The following is a 20,942-nucleotide window of genomic DNA, read 5'->3' on the forward strand; positions in this document are numbered from 1 at the left end:
TATCTACCCCCTCACATCTATCTATCTATCCCCTCACATCTATCTATCTATCTATCTATCTATCTATCTATCTATCTATCTATCTATCTATCTATCTATCTATCTATCTTCCCCCCTCACATTCATCTATATATCTATCGATCTACGCTTCTTTTCCATCACCCTGTGCATGTGTCTTCCCTCTCTGTACCCTGTCTCCACGCTTTGGAGTCTAACTCAAACCCCTCACCCCTTCCTCCTCTCTGGATGTGTTCCTTCTTTCACCCCCATCCCTCTCATGTCTCTCTATTGCTATGGATACCGCTCTTCCCCCCTCCCTGCATCTCTCTTATATTTTTTTATTTTCTGTTCGTCTAATAAAAGGCATCAAACCCTGAAGTGCCTGGGATGTGTGCCAGGCTCCCTCCGGAGACCTCTATATATGTACATACATGTGGACCCCGGGGTCTCCCTCCCATCCATGCAGAGGCGCACGCCCCGGCCGCACACCTAGGCACTGCCCCTCCCCAGGTATGAAGGGTGCAGCCCCTCCCTGGAGGCGCCGCTGCCCTCTGCAAACACAGATGAAGGTATGTCCTCCAGGACTGCTGAGAGTGCATGGTGGGGGCCGCCCCCCCCGGTGTGTACCCGAGGTAACCAGGTTGTGCCACTCTACAGCCTGTGCGGGCGACATATAATGTAATATATCACACCTCAGCCTCCATTTGCACAGCTCCATGGCCAAGAGCCGCCCTCCCCGCAGCGCCAGAGGATGCTGTTACCAAGGGCGACGCCCCCCCCCAGGCTCTTACCTGCAGCATCACCTTGTACTGATCCTCCGGCTTCTGCATGACGCACATATTGCATCCCATGGCGGCGGCGGGGGGCCAAGGGCTCCTGAGGGGGGGACCCCTCAAGGGAGCTCCGCGGTCCCACTATCTCTGCACTTGGCCCCCCAACTCTTCGTCTCAAGGTGGGGGGCCCAAAAAAAGAAGAATCCTCAAGGCTCGCCTTAGCTATCCATCCGTTCACCCCAGCTGGGTGGGGTCCGGCTGCCGGGGCCCGAGGAGACTGAGGGGCCGGGGGGGCTGGCGCAGGACCCCCCGCTTTACGCCAATCACCATCCTGCCGCCAGCGGAGGGCGGGCTTTGGAGACGATGCCCCCAGATGTTAAAGGCCGGTGGGGGTGGCTGTAAGGACCGGACAGGTGGGGAGGGGGCCGGTGTCCCCTGGGTGGTAAAAAAGCCCCCCCACTTTCGATGCACCTCTGCAATTCCGATACAGACGCAGGTGGTTCCCAAGGATGCCAGGGATGGGGGCCGGACGCAGATGGTACCCAAGGATGCTAGGTTTGGGGGCTCCAGCCAAAGACACGCAGATCCAAGCCCCGGAGGGGGTTCCTGGAGGGGGCGGAGGGCTGACAGGGGGGGCGGCGGCGGAATAAAACGGGGTGCTGGCGCCAGAGATCAGCACTGCGGAGGAGAGGTGCGGGCTCTCCACTGCCTCGGCGACGGTGGAAGGGGAGGAGGTTGGGGGGCGGGAGGGGGTATGAATATTGATGGCAGAGTGCAGTAGCCTCCGCCAATCTGTTGAACAGCGCCAGTCAGCGCCTGCCTAGCCGTGGGGGCCGCCAGCGCACTAATGAGAGGGGGCGGGAGCCAAACATCTGTATCAGGCAGCCGGGTAGCCCCGCGGGTAATGCGCCTGCTGCCGAGAGCCCGCGTATCAGCCGCGCATAGGCTGGAGTCCCTGCGACGTGTGCGAGGGGAGAAAGCGGCCGCCGCAGAGCTCGGTCTGATCGTCGCGTTACACAGGCCGGGATCCCGGGAGGATAGCTCGGTGGGTCCATGTGCCTGCTGCACAGAGGTGTGAACCGTCCAGAACAGGGGCTGGGATCCCTGTGATATAGCTCAGTGGGTCCATGTGCCTGCTGCAGATGGGTCCATGTGCCTGCTGCAGAGATGTGTGTACCGTACAGAACAGGGGCTGGAATCCCTGTAATATAGCTCAGTGGGTCCATGTGCCTGCTGCAGAGATGTGTGTACCGTCCAGGCCAGGGGAGGGGATCCCGGGAGGAGAGCTCGGTGGGTCCATGTGCCTGCTGCAGATGGGTCCATGTGCCTGCTGAAGAGATATGTGTACCGTCTAGGACAGGGGAGGGGATCCCCGGAGGGTAACTCGGTGGGTCCATGTGCCTGCTGCACAGAGGTGTGAACCGTCCAGAACAGGGGCTGGGATCCCTGTAATATAGCTCAGTGGGTCCATGTGCCTGCTGCAGATATGTGTGTACCGTCCAGGCCAGGGGAGGGGATCCCGGGAGGAGAGCTCGGTGGGTCCATGTGCCTGCTGCAGAGATGTGGGTACCGTCCAGGACCGCAGCTGGAATCCCTGTAATATAGCTCAGTGGGTCCATGTGCCTGCTGCAGATGGGTCCATGTGCCTGCTGCACAGAGATGTGTACCGTCCAGGACGAGGAGGGGATCCCGGGAGGATAGCTCGGTGGGTCCATGTGCCTGCTGCACAGAGGTGTGAACCGTCCAGAACAGGGGCTGGGATCCCTGTAATATAGCTCAGTGGGTCCATGTGCCTGCTGCAGATGGGTCCATGTGCCTGCTGCAGAGATGTGTGTACCGTACAGAACAGGGGCTGGAATCCCTGTAATATAGCTCAGTGGGTCCATGTGCCTGCTGCAGAGATGTGTGTACCGTCCAGGCCAGGGGAGGGGATCCCGGGAGGAGAGCTCGGTGGGTCCATGTGCCTGCTGCAGATGGGTCCATGTGCCTGCTGAAGAGATATGTGTACCGTCTAGGACAGGGGAGGGGATCCCCGGAGGGTAACTCGGTGGGTCCATGTGCCTGCTGCACAGAGGTGTGAACCGTCCAGAACAGGGGCTGGGATCCCTGTAATATAGCTCAGTGGGTCCATGTGCCTGCTGCAGATATGTGTGTACCGTCCAGGCCAGGGGAGGGGATCCCGGGAGGAGAGCTCGGTGGGTCCATGTGCCTGCTGCAGAGATGTGGGTACCGTCCAGGACCGCAGCTGGAATCCCTGTAATATAGCTCAGTGGGTCCATGTGCCTGCTGCAGATGGGTCCATGTGCCTGCTGCACAGAGATGTGTACCGTCCAGGACGAGGAGGGGATCCCGGGAGGATAGCTCGGTGGGTCCATGTGCCTGCTGCACAGAGGTGTGAACCGTCCAGAACAGGGGCTGGGATCCCTGTAATATAGCTCAGTGGGTCCATGTGCCTGCTGCAGATGGGTCCATGTGCCTGCTGAAGAGATATGTGTACCGTCTAGGACAGGGGAGGGGATCCCCGGAGGGTAACTCGGTGGGTCCATGTGCCTGCTGCACAGAGGTGTGAACCGTCCAGAACAGGGGCTGGGATCCCTGTAATATAGCTCAGTGGGTCCATGTGCCTGCTGCAGATATGTGTGTACCGTCCAGGCCAGGGGAGGGGATCCCGGGAGGAGAGCTCGGTGGGTCCATGTGCCTGCTGCAGAGATGTGGGTACCGTCCAGGACCGCAGCTGGAATCCCTGTAATATAGCTCAGTGGGTCCATGTGCCTGCTGCAGATGGGTCCATGTGCCTGCTGCACAGAGATGTGTACCGTCCAGGACGAGGAGGGGATCCCGGGAGGATAGCTCGGTGGGTCCATGTGCCTGCTGCACAGAGGTGTGAACCGTCCAGAACAGGGGCTGGGATCCCTGTAATATAGCTCAGTGGGTCCATGTGCCTGCTGCAGATGGGTCCATGTGCCTGCTGCAGAGATGTGTGTACCGTACAGAACAGGGGCTGGAATCCCTGTAATATAGCTCAGTGGGTCCATGTGCCTGCTGCAGAGATGTGTGTACCGTCCAGGCCAGGGGAGGGGATCCCGGGAGGAGAGCTCGGTGGGTCCATGTGCCTGCTGCAGATGGGTCCATGTGCCTGCTGAAGAGATATGTGTACCGTCTAGGACAGGGGAGGGGATCCCCGGAGGGTAACTCGGTGGGTCCATGTGCCTGCTGCACAGAGGTGTGAACCGTCCAGAACAGGGGCTGGGATCCCTGTAATATAGCTCAGTGGGTCCATGTGCCTGCTGCAGATATGTGTGTACCGTCCAGGCCAGGGGAGGGGATCCCGGGAGGAGAGCTCGGTGGGTCCATGTGCCTGCTGCAGAGATGTGGGTACCGTCCAGGACCGCAGCTGGAATCCCTGTAATATAGCTCAGTGGGTCCATGTGCCTGCTGCAGATGGGTCCATGTGCCTGCTGCACAGAGATGTGTACCGTCCAGGACGAGGAGGGGATCCCGGGAGGATAGCTCGGTGGGTCCATGTGCCTGCTGCACAGAGGTGTGAACCGTCCAGAACAGGGGCTGGGATCCCTGTAATATAGCTCAGTGGGTCCATGTGCCTGCTGCAGATGGGTCCATGTGCCTGCTGCAGAGATGTGTGTACCGTACAGAACAGGGGCTGGAATCCCTGTAATATAGCTCAGTGGGTCCATGTGCCTGCTGCAGAGATGTGTGTACCGTCCAGGCCAGGGGAGGGGATCCCGGGAGGAGAGCTCGGTGGGTCCATGTGCCTGCTGCAGATGGGTCCATGTGCCTGCTGAAGAGATATGTGTACCGTCTAGGACAGGGGAGGGGATCCCCGGAGGGTAACTCGGTGGGTCCATGTGCCTGCTGCACAGAGGTGTGAACCGTCCAGAACAGGGGCTGGGATCCCTGTAATATAGCTCAGTGGGTCCATGTGCCTGCTGCAGATATGTGTGTACCGTCCAGGCCAGGGGAGGGGATCCCGGGAGGAGAGCTCGGTGGGTCCATGTGCCTGCTGCAGAGATGTGGGTACCGTCCAGGACCGCAGCTGGAATCCCTGTAATATAGCTCAGTGGGTCCATGTGCCTGCTGCAGATGGGTCCATGTGCCTGCTGCACAGAGATGTGTACCGTCCAGGACGAGGAGGGGATCCCGGGAGGATAGCTCGGTGGGTCCATGTGCCTGCTGCACAGAGGTGTGAACCGCCTAGGACGGGAGCTGAAATCCCTGTAATATAGCTCAGCCGATCAATGTGCCTGCTCCAGAGATGTGTGAACCATCCAGGATAGAGGCTGGAATCCCAGTAACACAGAGATCTGCAACCAAATGCACAGGTTTGAGGCCCAGTTATGTAGTTCGGTGGGATAGTGCTCCTGCTGCTGTGATTTGTGTGTAACTTGCAGAGCACAGGCTTTGAGCCCAGATACACACCCCATCCACTGCTGGGCTGCTGTAGAACTGGGCCCTGATTCATGAAGGTAAACTTTCACTTTTGGGTAAATTTACCATTGTTTGCTTTTCAAAAAGGGATTTACCAGTAGCATCTTTAGGACTGCGGAGTCTCCACACATTAATATATGGAGCACATGTTTGTGTCACTGCAGCATGTCCCTAGGAGTTAATGTGCCTGCGCCAGAGACCCCGGGCAGGATGCAGAGGGTGTGAGATACAAGGACAGGGCAGGATACAGAGGGTGTGAGATGCATGCTCACTCACGGCAGGATACAGAGGGTGTGAGGTACAAGGACAGGGCAGGATGCAGAGGGTGTGAGATGCATGCACAGTCAGGGCAGGATGCAGAGGGTGTGAGATACAAGGACAGTCTGGACAGGATACAGAGGGTGTGAGATACAAGGACAGGTCAGGATACAGAGGGTGTGGGATACATGCACAGTCAGGACAGGATGCAGAGGGTGTGAGATACAAGGACAGTCTGGACAGGATACAGAGGGTGTGAGATACAAGGACAGGGCAGGATACAGAGGGTGTGAGATGCATGCTCACTCAGGGCAGGATACAGAGGGTGTGAGGTACAAGGACAGGGCAGGATGCAGAGGGTGTGAGATGCATGCACAGTCAGGACAGGATGCAGAGGGTGTGAGATACAAGGAGAGTCTGGACAGGATACAGAGGGTGTGAGATACAAGGACAGGTCAGGATACAGAGGGTGTGGGATACATGCACCGTCAGGTCAGGATACAGAGGGTGTGGGATACATGCACAGTCAGGACAGGATGCAGAGGGTGTGAGATACATGCACAGTCAGGACAGGATGCAGAGGGTGTGAGATACACACACAGCAGGGCAGGATACAGTGGGTGTGAGATACAAGGACAGTCTGGACAGGATACAGAGGGTGTGAGATACAAGGACAGGGCAGGATACAGAGGGAGATACAAGGACAGGGCAGGATACAGAGGGTGTGAGATACAAGCACAGTCAGGGCAGGATACAGAGGGTGTGAGATACAAGGACAGGGCAGGATACAGAGGGTGTGAGAGACATGCACAGTCAGTGCAGGATACAGAGGGTGTGAGGTACAAGGACAGGGCAGGATGCAGAGGGTGTGAGATACATGCACAGTCAGGACAGGATGCAGAGGGTGTGAGATACACACACAGCAGGGCAGGATACAGTGGGTGTGAGATACAAGGACAGTCTGGACAGGATACAGAGGGTGTGAGATACAAGGACAGGGCAGGATACAGAGGGTGATACAAGAACAGGGCAGGATACAGAGGGTGTGAGATACATGCACAGTCAGGGCAGGATACAGAGGGTGTGAGATACAAGGACAGGGCAGGATACAGAGGGTGTGAGAGACATGCACATTGAGGGGAAGATACAAAGGGTGTGAGATACAGGGACAATCAGGACAGGACACAGAGGGTGTGAGATACAAGGACAGGTCAGGATACAGAGGGTGTGAGATACATGCACAGTCAGGGCAGGATACAGGAGGACTGAGATACAAGGACAGTCAGGGCAGGATACAGAGGGTGTGAGATATAAGGACAAGGCAGGATACAGAGGGTGTGAGATACATGCACAGTCAGGGCAGGATACAGAGGGTGTGAGGTACAGTGACAGTCAGGACAGGATACATAGGTTGTGAGATACAAGGACATGGCAGGAACAGAGGGTGTGAGATACAGTGACAGTCAGGTCACCATACAGAGGACGTGAGATACAGTAACAGTCAGGGCAGGATACAGAGGAAGTGAGATACAGTTACAGTCAGGACAGGATACAGAGGGTGTGAGATACAAGGACAGCCAGGGCAGGATGCAGAGGGTGTGAGATACAAGGACAGGGCAGGATACAGAGGGTGTGAGATACACACACAGCAGGGCAGGATGCAGAGGGTGTGAGATACACACACAGCAGGGCAGGATACAGAGGGTGTGGGATACAAGTACAGTCTGGACAGGATACAGAGGGTGTGAGATACAAGGGCAGCAAGGCAGGATGCAGAGGGTGTGAGATACAGGACAGTCAGGGCAGGATACAGAGGGTGTGAGATACAAGGACAGTCAGGGCAGGATGCAGAGGGTGTGAGATACAGTTACAGTCAGGGTAGGATACAGAGGGTGTGAGATACAGTTACAGTCAGGGCAGGATACAAAGGGTGTGGGATACAGGGACAATCAGGACAGGACACAGAGGGTGCGAGATACAAGGACAGAGCAGGATACAGAGGGTGTGAGATACATGCACAGTCAGGGCAGGATACAGAGGGTGTGAGATACAAGGACAGGGCAGAATACAGAGGGTGTGAGATACAGTGGCAGGACAGGATACAGAGGGTGTGAGATACAAGGACAGTCAGGACAGGATACAGAGTGTGTGAGATACAAGGACAGGTCAGGATACAGAGGGTGTGGGATACATGTGCTGTCAGGGCAGGATACAGAGGGTGTTAGATACATGCACAGTCAGGGCAGGATACAGAGGGTTTGAGATACATGGACAAGGCAGGATACAGAGGGTGTGAGATACAGTTACAGTCAGGGCAGGATACAAAGGGTGTGAGATACAGGGACAATCAGGACCGGACACAGAGGGTGCGAGATACAAGGACAGAGCAGGATACAGAGGGTGTGAGATACATGCACAGTCAGGGCAGGATACAGAGGGTGTGAGATACAAGGACAGGGCAGAATACAGAGGGTGTGAGATACAGTGGCAGGACAGGATACAGAGGTTGTGAGATACAAGGACAGTCAGGACAGGATACAGAGTGTGTGAGATACAAGGACAGGTCAGGATACAGAGGGTGTGGGATACATGCACAGTCAAGGCAGGATACAGAGAGTGTTAGATACATGCACAGTCAGGGCAGGATACAGAGGGTTTGAGATACAAGGACAAGGCAGGATACAGAGGGTGTGAGATACAGTGACAGTCCAGACAGGATACAAAGTGTAAGAAGCACCATAAGAATCAGGGATGCAGAGGATGTGAAATACAAGGACAGTCAGGCCGTATTAGAAGCGGAATTGGGGACGGGGGCACAACAGTCTGCCGTGCACGACACTCAACGTATAGATATCCAGTGGAAAATAGAGGATTTTGAAAACCGGCAACGCCGAAATAATCTGTGTATCCTGGGGATACAAGACGGAGCAGAAGGCAGGATCCAAGGGCTTTCATAGTTAGGATATTCCGTGCTGCATTCCCTGATGTGACCGGCTGGGACTGGGAGAAAGAGATACAAAGAGCCCATCTGTTCCCACTGTACCTGAAGAAGCAACGAGCGGTGGGAGAAGTTGCGGCAAATCAACCACAAGCTAGGGCCATCATTGTTTATTTTGACAACTATTTGCTGTGTCAAGCAATTTTTGAGAAAGCCCGCCCAGACTCAAAAATGAATTGTGAGGGTTAAACTTTCTTTACTCGCCCAGATTTTTGCCATGCCACCGTGGAAAGACGCTGGCGTCTGAGACAAATGGTAAGCCCCCTTCAGGAGAAGGGGGCAGAGGCTTATTGATTGAATCCTGCTCGCCTTAAGACGATATATAAAGGCACAGATTGCTTTTTTTCCTTTGAGATTACTTACAATCCCTGATTTAACTGAGTTTGATGGGGAAATTCTTAGCGTGTTTTGGATTATTTGATTATTAGATCTGTGTATTCTGTGGCTGGGTATTGTTATTCATATTTCTGGTTACTTATTTCCTTACTTGATCACTTGCCTTATTCTTTATTTATTTTTTAGCTCTGTGGTAGTATTGATTCTGGACCTTAGGATAAAGGAGTTTGTTTTTGGAGTCCTTGAGGGGAGGCGGCATTTTCCATCTCACAGACCTCCAGTCTGGCTGCCTCATTTGGTAGGGTTGGGGGTGGTGAGGGCTGGGGAGCAGGTGGTTTGGGTGGTTTTGGGTGTTGGGACTGGGGGGGTGGATTGGGTCAGGTAGGTTTAAAGGGGGAAAGATGCACAGTAGAGTATTGTTGGAATATTGCATATTTGGGATTAGTTTTGTTATGATTTTGGTAGTTGATGATAGAGATTTAAATGGGATACTGCAATAATTTACATATAGCTACGATAAATATTTGTGGGCTAAATGACCCCACGATAAGGCACCTTGTAATACACGGCTTAAAAACATCAAGAGCGGATATAATCTGCATGCAAAAAACACATGTTATTCCCTCCCAAAAATATTTGCTGGGTTTTCCTGGGTATCAACTACTGGCTTATACCACGCACAGAACTAGAACAAATGGCGTTGCAGTAATTGCACGATTTAATTTGCTAGCGGTTGCTAAGAAATATGTGGATAGCCTGGGTCGATGGGGGGTCCTGGAGTGTATAATGGGGTTATCTAGATTTTCCCTGTGTTCAATCTATGGATCTAACCTCCATGATCAGATATTATCAACTCCCTGAATATGGAGCTTGTAGCCTGGACTCTACCACTTATTATCTGCGGGGATCTGAATATACATATTGAGGCCAGTATCCCTTTGCCGAGCCAAGAACAGTACTTGGGAAGAGAACCGAAGGTCTTTCAAGCTTTACAGACGCTGGTGCAGAGCCACGGACTTGTGGATGCTTGGCAGTACTGCAAGGCTCCTGATCCTGGGTATACCTTCTTTTCTTACCCTCATAGGAAGTCTGTCCGCTTACACTATTTTTTCTTATCAGCCTCAATGTGTGAAGGGCTCTCTGTTGAAAAGTTCCCTAGATTCATGTCTGACCATAACCCCTTGGTGGTACAACTTTCTTTTTTAAGTAAGGAGCAACATTTTATGCGCTGCTCATTTGATTGAGGATTATTGTTGGATCCGGCCTATGTTGTATGGATGAAAAGGTGGATACCAGAGTTTTTGAATTTCAGTAGGGAGACTACCCCTCCCGGGGTGCTCTGGGATGCTTTAAAGGCAGGCACTTCAGCTATTAGCGCGGCCCAGACTGAGTTGGCCCTTTGGGAGTTACAGATTACGGGGCAGGCTAGGAAACACCTCCCTATGCAAGATATTTAAGATCAAATAGCGGGAATTAAAGACAGACTTACTCTGATGTATCTAGATCGGGATATTAATAAAGCTCAGATTCGTAGACAAGAATGTTATAAGCTTAGTGAGAAGGTGGGTAAGCTTTTAGCGTATAAAACTAGACAAAAGGCGACTCAGGTGTTATTACCTCAATTAAGGACAAGGATGGACAGATTGCTCGGGGGCATCTAGCAATATTAATGGTTTTTAAAGATCATTATTTTGCATTATATCCGCAGGAAACTCAAGAGCCCTATGATTTGGCAGAAAGGATTAGCAATATCTGAGTAAAACTTTAGGACCAAGATTACATGTGGATGAGAGCCGCTAATCAGCTACCCCTATTATGCTGGAGGAGATCTCTGTAGCTTTCAACTCTCTGCCTAGTGGGAAGGCCTGTGGGCCAGACATGATTCCACTGGAAATTTTTTTTAAAAAATGTGTGAATTGAAAGATGATCTTTTGGCATTGTTTAAGTCGGTACAGGATGGATCACAGGCGCCAGCCTCCTGGCTTTCTGCTAATATTATCGTATTTTTAAAAAAAGATAAAGATCCGTTATTACCAGGCTCTTACAGCCCTATTTCACTAATAAATGAAGAACGCTAAGCTATATGCTAAAATTCTTGCGACTAGATTGAGTCGAGTAATTAATAAGCTGGTTTCTCCATGGCAGCATGGATTTATCCCCGGGCGAGGGACTGCTGATCATGTGAGGCGGGTCATTGCCATGCTAGATGCATCTCAGGCTACAGCAGCCCCTATGTCGTTAATTTTACTAGATACCGAAAAGGCCTTTGATCGGGTGAACTGGGCGTATTTATGGGCAGTATTTCTTAAATGTACTATAGATCCTGGTTTTATTAGGGCTGTCCAGGGCTTATATCAGAGGCCCACGGCACGAATTCAACGGGCTGGGGTGGCTTCTAAGCCTATTTTAATTACAAAGGGCACAAGACAGGGGTGTCCCTGCTCACCTTTGCTTTTTGCACTTTATATAGACCCTTTAACTAGAAGTTTTCTTGGTAACAACTTGATTGCCATATGGTAATGACTGAAGGCACGTTTAAAATACTGGCGTATGCCGACGATATAGCCATTACTACACCTGATCCAGGGACGGCTGTAGAAGAAATAGAGAAGTCAATGGTGGAGTTTGATGAGGTGTTGGGGTATTTATTAAACAAGGCTAAATGTTAAATAACGGGTAATGAATGGGTCTCTTTTTAAGACAGTAGGACGGTGGAGCAAGTGACCTATTTAGGTGTTAGATTAATGACTAATCTGGAGCGTATTGCTGAAAGCAATCTTGCCCCTGTCTTAGCCAAAACTAGAAAGGAACTACAATGTATGAGTAATTTACACCTTACGATCATTGGGCGGTGTAACCTTATCAAACTGCTCTTCCTTCCTAGGGTTTTGTACTTCTCCCGAACAATCCCATTGGAAATCAGCAATGACTGGCTCAAACGCATGGAAAACTTAGCAAATGGTTTTATAGGGTCCTTTTCTGAAACGCGGCTGGCATATAAGTATTTAGTACTTCCAAGAAAGAAAGGGGGATGGGCGGCCCCAAATTTTCATTTTTACTATTGGGCAGCAGTTTTACAATATATTCAGCCATTAATTATTCAAGGTGTTGGTAATCGAGGTGGTGGTGAACTCTGCCCAACTATCTATAGCATGATATGGGGTGATAGTGCCAACGCTGCCTTTCTGAGAATAGTTGAGCCCAGTTATTTAAAAAAAAGTTACGTTTAAGACTGCCCGGTCTGCATTTAATGTTTTGTCTTGTATTAAAGGTAGAATTGGAATTGGTCGGCTTAATTTCTACACGCCTATATGGAATACGCCCATACTCCCTGACATTTGCAAGGATAAATGTTGTGCTAAGTGAGTACAATGGTGTGTCCGGCGTACAGGGGATTTGTACAAAGCTAGCTATTTGAAATCATTTGATGAGCTGAAAACTGATTTCTTGCTTGACGGCAAAGATTTTTTTAAATGTTTGCATATTAGGGATTTCTTTCTGTCTTCGTCTTCATATGGCCCGCTTGGGGATAGAAATCCAGTTTTGGAGGTTTCGGATAAGTCAGATAATTGGTGGGTGCGCTCGCTGTACCCCCTTCTGTTGGACCTAATGGCTGATGACCTGGGCAACCACGCAGAGAAGGTGGGCAGATGAAGCTTCGTTTATGGCCTCTTTAGAGATGGCCCAGTGGCGTTTGCTTGCTGCTGGGCCACCAGCTCAACACCATAAGACAATACGTCACCTATATTATGCCCCCGCTAGGCTATCCAAATGGGGCAGGTTGAGGGGGTGGTATACCCCCGCTGTCATAGCTTGGCGGCTGATTTAATACATATATTTTTTAGCTGTGGTATGCTGCAAGAGTTTTTTATTGACATTGCTAAGTTTCCATCAAGGATTATGCACCAGGAAATTGTGATAACCGCTCAACTTTTATTATTGGGGATTGATGGAGCGGGTGTGCAGGCCAGCCTCAGAGGTTTTTGTCTATGTCAGTAGCTAACCAACTTCTCCGACCTTTAATCAAGGGCTAGCTCCTCTCTGCTCAATGTTTTATTTTGAGATGGGTTCTTATGCGCTTAAGGGTCAATGCTGCAGGAAGATGGGTAAATTAATCTGGGACCCACTAGCACAATGGTTAGGTAGTATATACGTACATAACCGCTTTTTATGATGAAAACATGGTATGATCAAATCTTTGCACTACTTCACCACTTGCTTCTCGATGATGGGTCTGAAGATCGTATCATTGACTATTGCTTGTTTGGTATGAATGAATTAATTTATATGTATTTATCTGCATTTTATTTATGTCTTATACTGTGCATCTTTTAAAAAAAAGAACAGGATACAGAGTGTGTGAGATACAAGGACAGTCAGGGCAGGATACAGAGGGGGTGAGATACAAGGACAGTCAGGGCAGGATACAGAGGGTGTGAGATACAAGGACCGGGCAGGATACAGAGGGTGTGAGATACAAGGACAGTCAGGGCAGGATACAGAGGGTGTGAGATACAAGGACCGGGCAGGATACAGAGGGTGTGAGATACAAGGACATTGCAGGATACAGAAGGTGTGAGACACAGGGACAGCCAGGGCAGGATACAGAAGGTGCGAGACACAGGGATACCGGGGCAGGATACAGGGATTGTAGGATGCTGGAAAGACAGGGCAGGATACAGGGGTTGTTGGGTGCTGGGAATACAGGGGGAGGATACATGGGTTGTGGAATGCTGGGATAGCAGGGGCAGATAACAGGGGGTGTGAGATGCTGGGACAGCAGGGGCAGGATACAGAGGTTGTAGGATGCTGGGACAGCAGGGGCAGGATACAGGGGTTGTGGGATGCTGGAACACCAAGAGGAGGATACTGGGATTGTGGGGTGCCGGGACTGCAGGGGAGGATACAGGGGTTGTGTGGTACTGGGACATCAGCGGCAGGATACAGGGGTTGTGGGATTCTGGCCAGAGGGGCTGGATTCAGGGGTTGTGGGGTGCTGGGACATCAGGAGCAGGATACAGGGGTTGTGGGGTGCTGGGACAGCAGGGGCAGGATACAGGGGTTGTGGGATGCTGGGACAGAAGGATACATGGGTTGTGGGATGCTGGGACAGCAAGGGGAGGATACAGGGGTTGTGGGATGCTGGAACAGCAGAGGCAGGATACAGGGGCTGTGGGATGCTGGGACAACAAGAGGAGGATACAGGGATTGTGGGGTGCTGGGACTGCAGGGGGAGGATACAGAGGGTTGTGGGGTACTGGGACATCAGGGGCAGGAGACAGGGGTTGTGGGGTGCTGGGACAGCAGGGGCAGGATACAGGGGCTGTGGGTGCTGGGACAGCAAGGGCAGGATACAGGGGTTGTGGGGTGCTGGCCACAGAAGCAGGATACAAGGGTTCTGGGTTGCTGGGACATCAGGGGCAGGATACAGGGGTTGTGGGATGCTGGGACAGCAGTGGGAGGATACAGGGGTTGTGGGATGCTGGGACAGCTGGGGTAGGATACAGGGATTGTGGGGTGCCGGGACAGCAGGTGAAGGATACAGGGGTTATGGGGTGCTGGGACAGAAGGGGCAGGATACAGGGGTTGACGGATGCTGGCCACAGGGGCAGGACACAGGGGTTGTGGGGTGCTGGGACTGCAGGGGGAGAATACAGGGGGTTGTGGGGTGCTGGACCACCAAGAGGAGGATACAGGGATTGTGATGTGCCGGGACTGCACTGGGAGGATACACGGGTTGTGGGGTGCTGGGACATCAGGGTAAGGGTACAGGGGTTGTGGGATGCTGGGACAGCAGGGGCAGGATACAGAGGGTTGTGGGATTCTGGGACATCAGGGGCAGGATACAAGGGTTGTGGGGTGCTGGAACATCAGGGGCAGGATACCGGGGTTTGTGGGATGCTGGGACAGCAGGGGCAGGATACAGTGGTTGTGGGGTGCTGGGACAGCAGGGGCAGGATACAGGGGTTGTGGGATGCTGGGACAGCAGGGGCAGGATACCGGGGTTTGTGGGATGCTGGGACAGCAGAGGCAGGATACAGTGGTTGTGGGATGCTGGGACAGCAAGGGGAGGATACAGGGGTTGTGGGATGCTGGAACAGCAGAGGCAGGATACAGGGGTTGTGGGATGCTGGGACAACAAGAGGAGGATACAGGGATTGTGGGGTGCCGGGACTGCAGGGGGAGGATACAGAGGGTTGTGGGGTACTGGGACATCAGGGGCAGGAGACAGGGGTTGTGGGGTGCTGGGACAGCAGGGGCAGGATACAGGGGTTGTGGGTGCTGGGACAGCATGGGCAGGATACAGGGGTTGTGGGGTGCTGGCCACAGAAGCAGGATACAAGGGTTCTGGGTTGCTGGGACATCAGGGGCAGGATACAGGGGTTGTGGGATGCTGGGACAGCAGTGGGAGGATACAGGGGTTGTGGGATGCTGGGACAGCTGGGGTAGGATACAGGGATTGTGGGGTGCCGGGACTGCAGGTGGAGGATACAGGGGTTATGGGGTGCTGGGACAGAAGGGGCAGGATACAGGGGTTGTGGGATGCTGGCCACAGGGGCAGGACACAGGGGTTGTGGGGTGCTGGGACTGCAGGGGGAGAATACAGGGGGTTGTGGGGTGCTGGACCACCAAGAGGAGGATACAGGGATTGTGGTGTGCCGGGACTGCACTGGGAGGATACACGGGTTGTGGGGTGCTGGGACATCAGGGTCAGGATACAGGGGTTGTGGGATGCTGGGACAGCAGGGGCAGGATACAGAGGGTTGTGGGATGCTGGGACAGCAGAGGCAGGATACAGGGGTTGTGGGATGCTGGGACATCAGGGGCAGGATACAAGGGTTGTGGGGTGCTGGAACATCAGGGGCAGGATACAGGGGTTGTGGGATGCTGGGACAGCAGGGGCAGGATACAGAGGGTTGTGGGATGCTGGGACAGTAGGGGCAGGATACAGGGGTTGTGGGGTGCTGGGACAGTAGGGGCAGATAACAGGGGTTGTGGGATGCTGGAACAGCAGGATACATGGGTTGTGGGATGCTGGGACAGCAAGGGGAGGATACAGGGGTTGTGGGATGCTGGAACAGCAGAGGCAGGATACAGAGGTTGTGGGATGCTGGGACAACAAGAGGAGGATACAGGGATTGTGGGGTGCCGGGACTGCAGGGGGAGGATACAGAGGGTTGTGGGGTACTGGGACATCAGGGGCAGAAGACAGGGGTTGTGGGGTGCTGGGACAGCAGGGGCAGGATACAGGGATTGTGGGTGCTGGGACAGCAAGGGCAGGATACAGGGGTTGTGGGGTGCTGGCCACAGAAGCAGGATACAAGGGTTCTGGGTTGCTGGGACATCAGGGGCAGGATACAGGGGTTGTGGGGTGCTGGGACAGCAGTGGGGGGATACAGGGGTTGTGGGATGCTGGGACAGCTGGGGTAGGATACAGGGATTGTGGGGTGCCGGGACTGCAGGTGGAGGATACAGGGGTTAGGGGGTGCTGGGACAGAAGGGGCAGGATACAGGGGTTGTGGGACGCTGGCCACAGGGGCAGGACACAGGGGTTGTGAGGTGCTGGGACTGCAGGGGGAGAACACAGGGGGTTGTGGGGTGCTGGACCACCAAGAGGAGGATACAGGTATTGTGGTGTGCCGGGACTGCAGGGGGAGGATACACAGGTTGTGGGGTGATGGGACATCAGGGTCAGGATACAGAGGTTGTGGGATGCTGGGACAGCAGGGGCAGGATACAGAGGGTTGTGGGATGCTGGGACAGCAGAGGCAGGATACAGGGGTTGTGGGATGCTGGGACATCAGGGGCAGGATGCAAGGGTTGTGGGGTGCTGGAACATCAGGGGCAGGATACAGGGGTTGTGGGATGCTGGGACAGCAGGGGCAGGATACAGAGGGTTGTGGGAAGCTGGGACAGCAGGGGCAGGATACAGGGGTTGTGGGGTGCTGGGACAGCAGGATACAGGGTTGTGGGATGCTGGGACACCAAGAGGAGGATACAGGGATTGTGGGGTGCTGGGACACCAAGAGGAGGATACAGGGGTTGTGGGGTGCTGGGACAGCAGGGGCAGGATACAGAGGGTTGTGGGGTGCTGGGACATCAGGGGCAGGATACAGGGGTTGTGGGGTGTTGGGACAGCAGGGGCAGGATACAGAGGTTGTGGGATGCTGGGACGGCAGGGGCAGGATACAGAGGTTGTGGGGTGCTGGGACAGTAGGGGCAGGATACATGGGTTGTGAGATGCTGGGACAGCGAGTACAGGACAACAGGGGAGTGATACAAGGAGAGTATTGTAAGAGAAACGATCGACCCTGGACCAGACACACATAATCTCGCGAGAATGAAAGGACGGTGACATAAAGAGGAAAGCAATGGTTTTGAGTGCCTGGCTGGAGGGCCCGTGGACCCTCCTTTCAATGGCCCAAACAGCCATCTTGAGTGCTTCTAGGACGCCAGGCAGCGGAGAATGTGGTCAGCAGCGGGGAGCGGTCAGCACCCTTGACCGCTCAGGAGCTGTCCGAACAGCTCGCAGGGACGGGGAGGCCGCTTCTTCGGGTACAAGCAGAGGACGGGTCACCTTTGACCTTCTGACACTCTCTTCTGCTCATCACCCAGGGTCTGGCAGGGCTCCCCCGGGCTTGGTCAGGAGGCTGCAGGGGTGGTCTTTAGAAGCCCCTGGTCTTCTTTGGCTGTCAGGTGCACTGGTTCTCAACCTTTTGACTTCTGTGGACCCACTCTTTATCATTACTGGAATCCAGGGACACCCACTTTATCATTACCGGAATCCAGGGACCCCCACTGAGTCATTACTGGAAGCCAGGGACCCCCAATGAATCATTATTGGAATCTGGAGAACCCCCCCCCACCACTGAGTCATTACTGGAACACAAAGACCCCCACTGAATCATTATCAGAATCTGGGGACCTCTACTGAGTCATTACTGAAAGCCAGAGACCCCACTGAATCATTACTGAAATCCAGGGAACCCTACTGAGTCATTATTGGAATTTGGGGACCCACCACTAAATCTTATTGGAATTTGGGGACCCCCCACTGAGTTATTACTGGTAGCCAGGGACCCCCAATTAATCATTATTGGAATCCAGGGATACCCACTGAGTCATTACTGGAAGCCGGGGATCCCACACAAATGATAACATATTTTATGTAATGCGCAAACAAATATAAATATTTAAAAAAAGTTTTAATAGGGAGGTTGGAACTTTTCTAAATTCCATTAAGTCCACGCATCGTCCATACTAAATTCTGTTTGACGCACCTGCACTGTCCCAACCAATCAATCTGAGGAATCTAATTTAATTTTTAGCTTCCAATTTCAAATTCTTTGACATTTACAGTATGTTTCAAAATTTTCAGTTGTACATTTAGCCACTTTATTTATATACACCTTATTCATCTGTTAATATTATTTAATTTTCTAAGCAGTCGTGGCCCCCCTGAGGATGCGTCGCGGACCCCCAGGGGCCCCCGGTCCACAGGTTGGGGACCACTGTTGAATTAAGCAGACGCCCTTGGGAGGCAGGCAGAGCAGCAGCGTCCGGTTACCCCTCCAGGATTGGCTGGGACTGGAGGAGACAGGCAGCTTTCATCACCAGAGGCGCAGGGGCCACACAGGGCCAGCCTCCATGCTGGGGGAGGCTCTGAGGTCGGATCACACGCTCCAGTCTGCGCAGGATCGAGGCGATCACTTTCAGCACTCAGCCAATCAGGTGCAATAGCTGATTTGCAGGGTTCCTGGATCCCCTGAACCTCAGGAGCTGACTTGGACTGGGGGATTGTTGCAGGGACATCTTAATGATTTTGGGGGTCTGGGCCAAACTTATTTTGGGGTCCCCTGTTCGGAACAGCTTTGAATTTATGATCTAATTTTAGCTCTTTTGTGCTCTCTTTGGCCAGGTACAGGCACATTTGTCCAAATTCTGGGGGCCTGATTGACAAAGGTACGCTTACACTTTTGGGTAAGGTTGCCATTGGTATTCACAAAACGATTTACGAGTAGTATCTTTACAACTGCGGAGTCTCCACACAAAGACAGAAAGGACAGTTCCATATTTTTTGTGTGGAGTCTCCACACTCAGAGAGATACTACTCATAAATCACTTTGTGAATACCAAGCAATCACAAGCTTACCCAAAAGTGTAAGTGTACCTTTGCAAATCAGGCTCAAAGTGTGTTTACATCTGAGATTCAGGGACAGTGATGTGTGTTGTCAATATTGTAACACAGCATCAGCAGCATATCAGTAATATTACTGCAAATAATCTCTGTGACACCCCCCATTTCTCATACGTGAGGTCTGTTTGGAGCTATAATACACTTGTTATGGATGTTGCATGAAAGATAAACACAAAATTTCTCTGCAAAATGTCTGTAACAGACTCATACACATCACCCACATTAAAAAATAAATTAAAGGAAAATGGTATTTAAAACAATCTAAGAATTATTCACGGTTATCAGAACAGGACTCTCTGCAGACTAGAGCTGGCGCTATCGGGGGCCCCTGAAAGGCTGGGGCCCGGGGCCAGAGTCTTTGCCCGGGCCTTGAAAGGGTTGGCTCTTGCTGATGCCAGCTCCAAGACAGACACTAACACCAGATCTTTCCGCATTTCCCAGAGGGATCCAGCTGGGAGGGAAGTTGCTGCTGTCTCCCAGGCCAGATAAGAGAGGCAAAACGATGGAATGATGCTCTGGGAGGCAATCTTGATTGTCACCAAAGCAACGCTGCAGGCACACTGCTCTGTTCAGTTAGAAAATTAGACAAACGCATACTCTACGGCACGAAACAGCGACCCCTCGATTACTGGGGTGCGGGGTGGATTCGAGGGGGTACACCACTCAGCCACTGTAATGTTGCCCCCCAAACGAGGAACACCTGAAAAGTGGGAATTGCACGTTAATATTGACTGCAAATATTATGGCACCGCGACGTCATCTCAAGGCTCTGGAGAAGGCGAGTACATAGGTAAGAATATATATATTCTTTCTTTAACTAAACATATATGCACCTTGATGTTATATATTTTCGAGATGCATGGACATAAAGTTAAGAATTGTACATCTACACTTCCCCATATATACTATTTTGGGCCTCAAGATTAATTACACAATATTCCTGTACCCTGGCATTCTTCTTGACAATATTTCGACATAAAACCAAAAAGTGACATGGGTGAAAAACATGTACAACGCACAATGTGCACGTCACTAAACTTAATTTAGATGTCCATAGTAATTTATGACTGAAAGGCTTTTATTTAATCCCAGAAGTAAATACAATAAATGTTCTTATTCCCCTCAACCATTCAGCAGCGGCACCGGGTTCCCTCTTCACCAGAGGTGTGGGCACGAGTGTCCACCCTGTGGGGGGGAGGAGGGGGGGGGGGGGGTGATGCGTGGATTCCTTATGGGGACAGATGGTCTGGCAAGTGAGTTACTGAGGAACGGTGGCCTCGGTTGGCTCCAGCCGCACGAGGGGCAGGTTTACTGCATGAAACCCCATCATTCTAGGCCCCCTTAGGAGCTCCACGGCTTCCTAACCCCTCCACCCCGGAGTGTGCCTGGTTCGGACTCCTGGGGAGTGCGCTCACTCGGACCCTAGGGCACCTCTTATTCCCATGGACCTCCCTCCTAGGTCAGCTCTTGTGAGGTCAGACTGTGACCTCCAGAGCCTGCGCAAGGCCCTCCTGTGAGGGCACAGGGGCCTGTATGGCCTCTCCCAAGTGGTGCAACAGGGAGGGATGCTCTCCTTGCATTGACTTGACCCCTAGCATTGATTCTGTTTCTGGGGTGTCATCGTGGACACACTCCAGGTTGGATGCTGGAAAGTGACTGAGGTCCGTGTTGTCTCCAGTTCAGATATTTCACTCCCAGCAGAGGGTCCTTAGAGATATTATGACACACACACACACACAGCCTGCCACGGTTGGTTGTTGAGTCACGAGTGATCTCTGTCTGATCTGGGGTCTGAATTCTCTCATCCCAGCCATTAGCTGCTCATTCCCAAAACTGATATATATTCTTAAGTGTCTGTGACAGAACTTGAAGATCTCCGCCCATGTCCCCCTTCAGCCACGTACCGCTTGTGCCTGACGTCAGAGAGGAGACT

General features: G+C 52.5%; 1 protein-coding gene and 1 long non-coding RNA gene across 3 annotated transcripts in view; one reads left to right on the forward strand and one right to left on the reverse strand.

The window, feature by feature from the left end:
• Positions 1 to 1,744, reverse strand: part of PDZD4 (PDZ domain containing 4) — a 297,010-nt gene extending 295,266 nt beyond the window's left edge. Inside the window, exon 1 of one of the 2 annotated variants that reach the window (XM_069209426.1) lies at positions 792 to 1,744. In XM_069209426.1, the coding sequence (XP_069065527.1) occupies positions 792 to 851 (60 nt within the window). In that variant the 5' untranslated portion in view covers positions 852 to 1,744. The remainder of the gene's footprint in view (positions 1 to 791) is intronic. The other variant, XM_069209427.1, reaches the window with a different exon arrangement.
• LOC138260916 (uncharacterized) overlaps positions 1 to 20,942 on the forward strand; it is a 183,343-nt gene that overhangs the window by 42,424 nt on the left and 119,977 nt on the right. The gene's annotated exons all lie outside the window — the stretch shown is intronic.

The sequence above is a fragment of the Pleurodeles waltl genome, chromosome 10 (genome assembly GCF_031143425.1).
Source record: "Pleurodeles waltl isolate 20211129_DDA chromosome 10, aPleWal1.hap1.20221129, whole genome shotgun sequence".
Classification (NCBI taxonomy): domain Eukaryota; kingdom Metazoa; phylum Chordata; class Amphibia; order Caudata; family Salamandridae; genus Pleurodeles; species Pleurodeles waltl.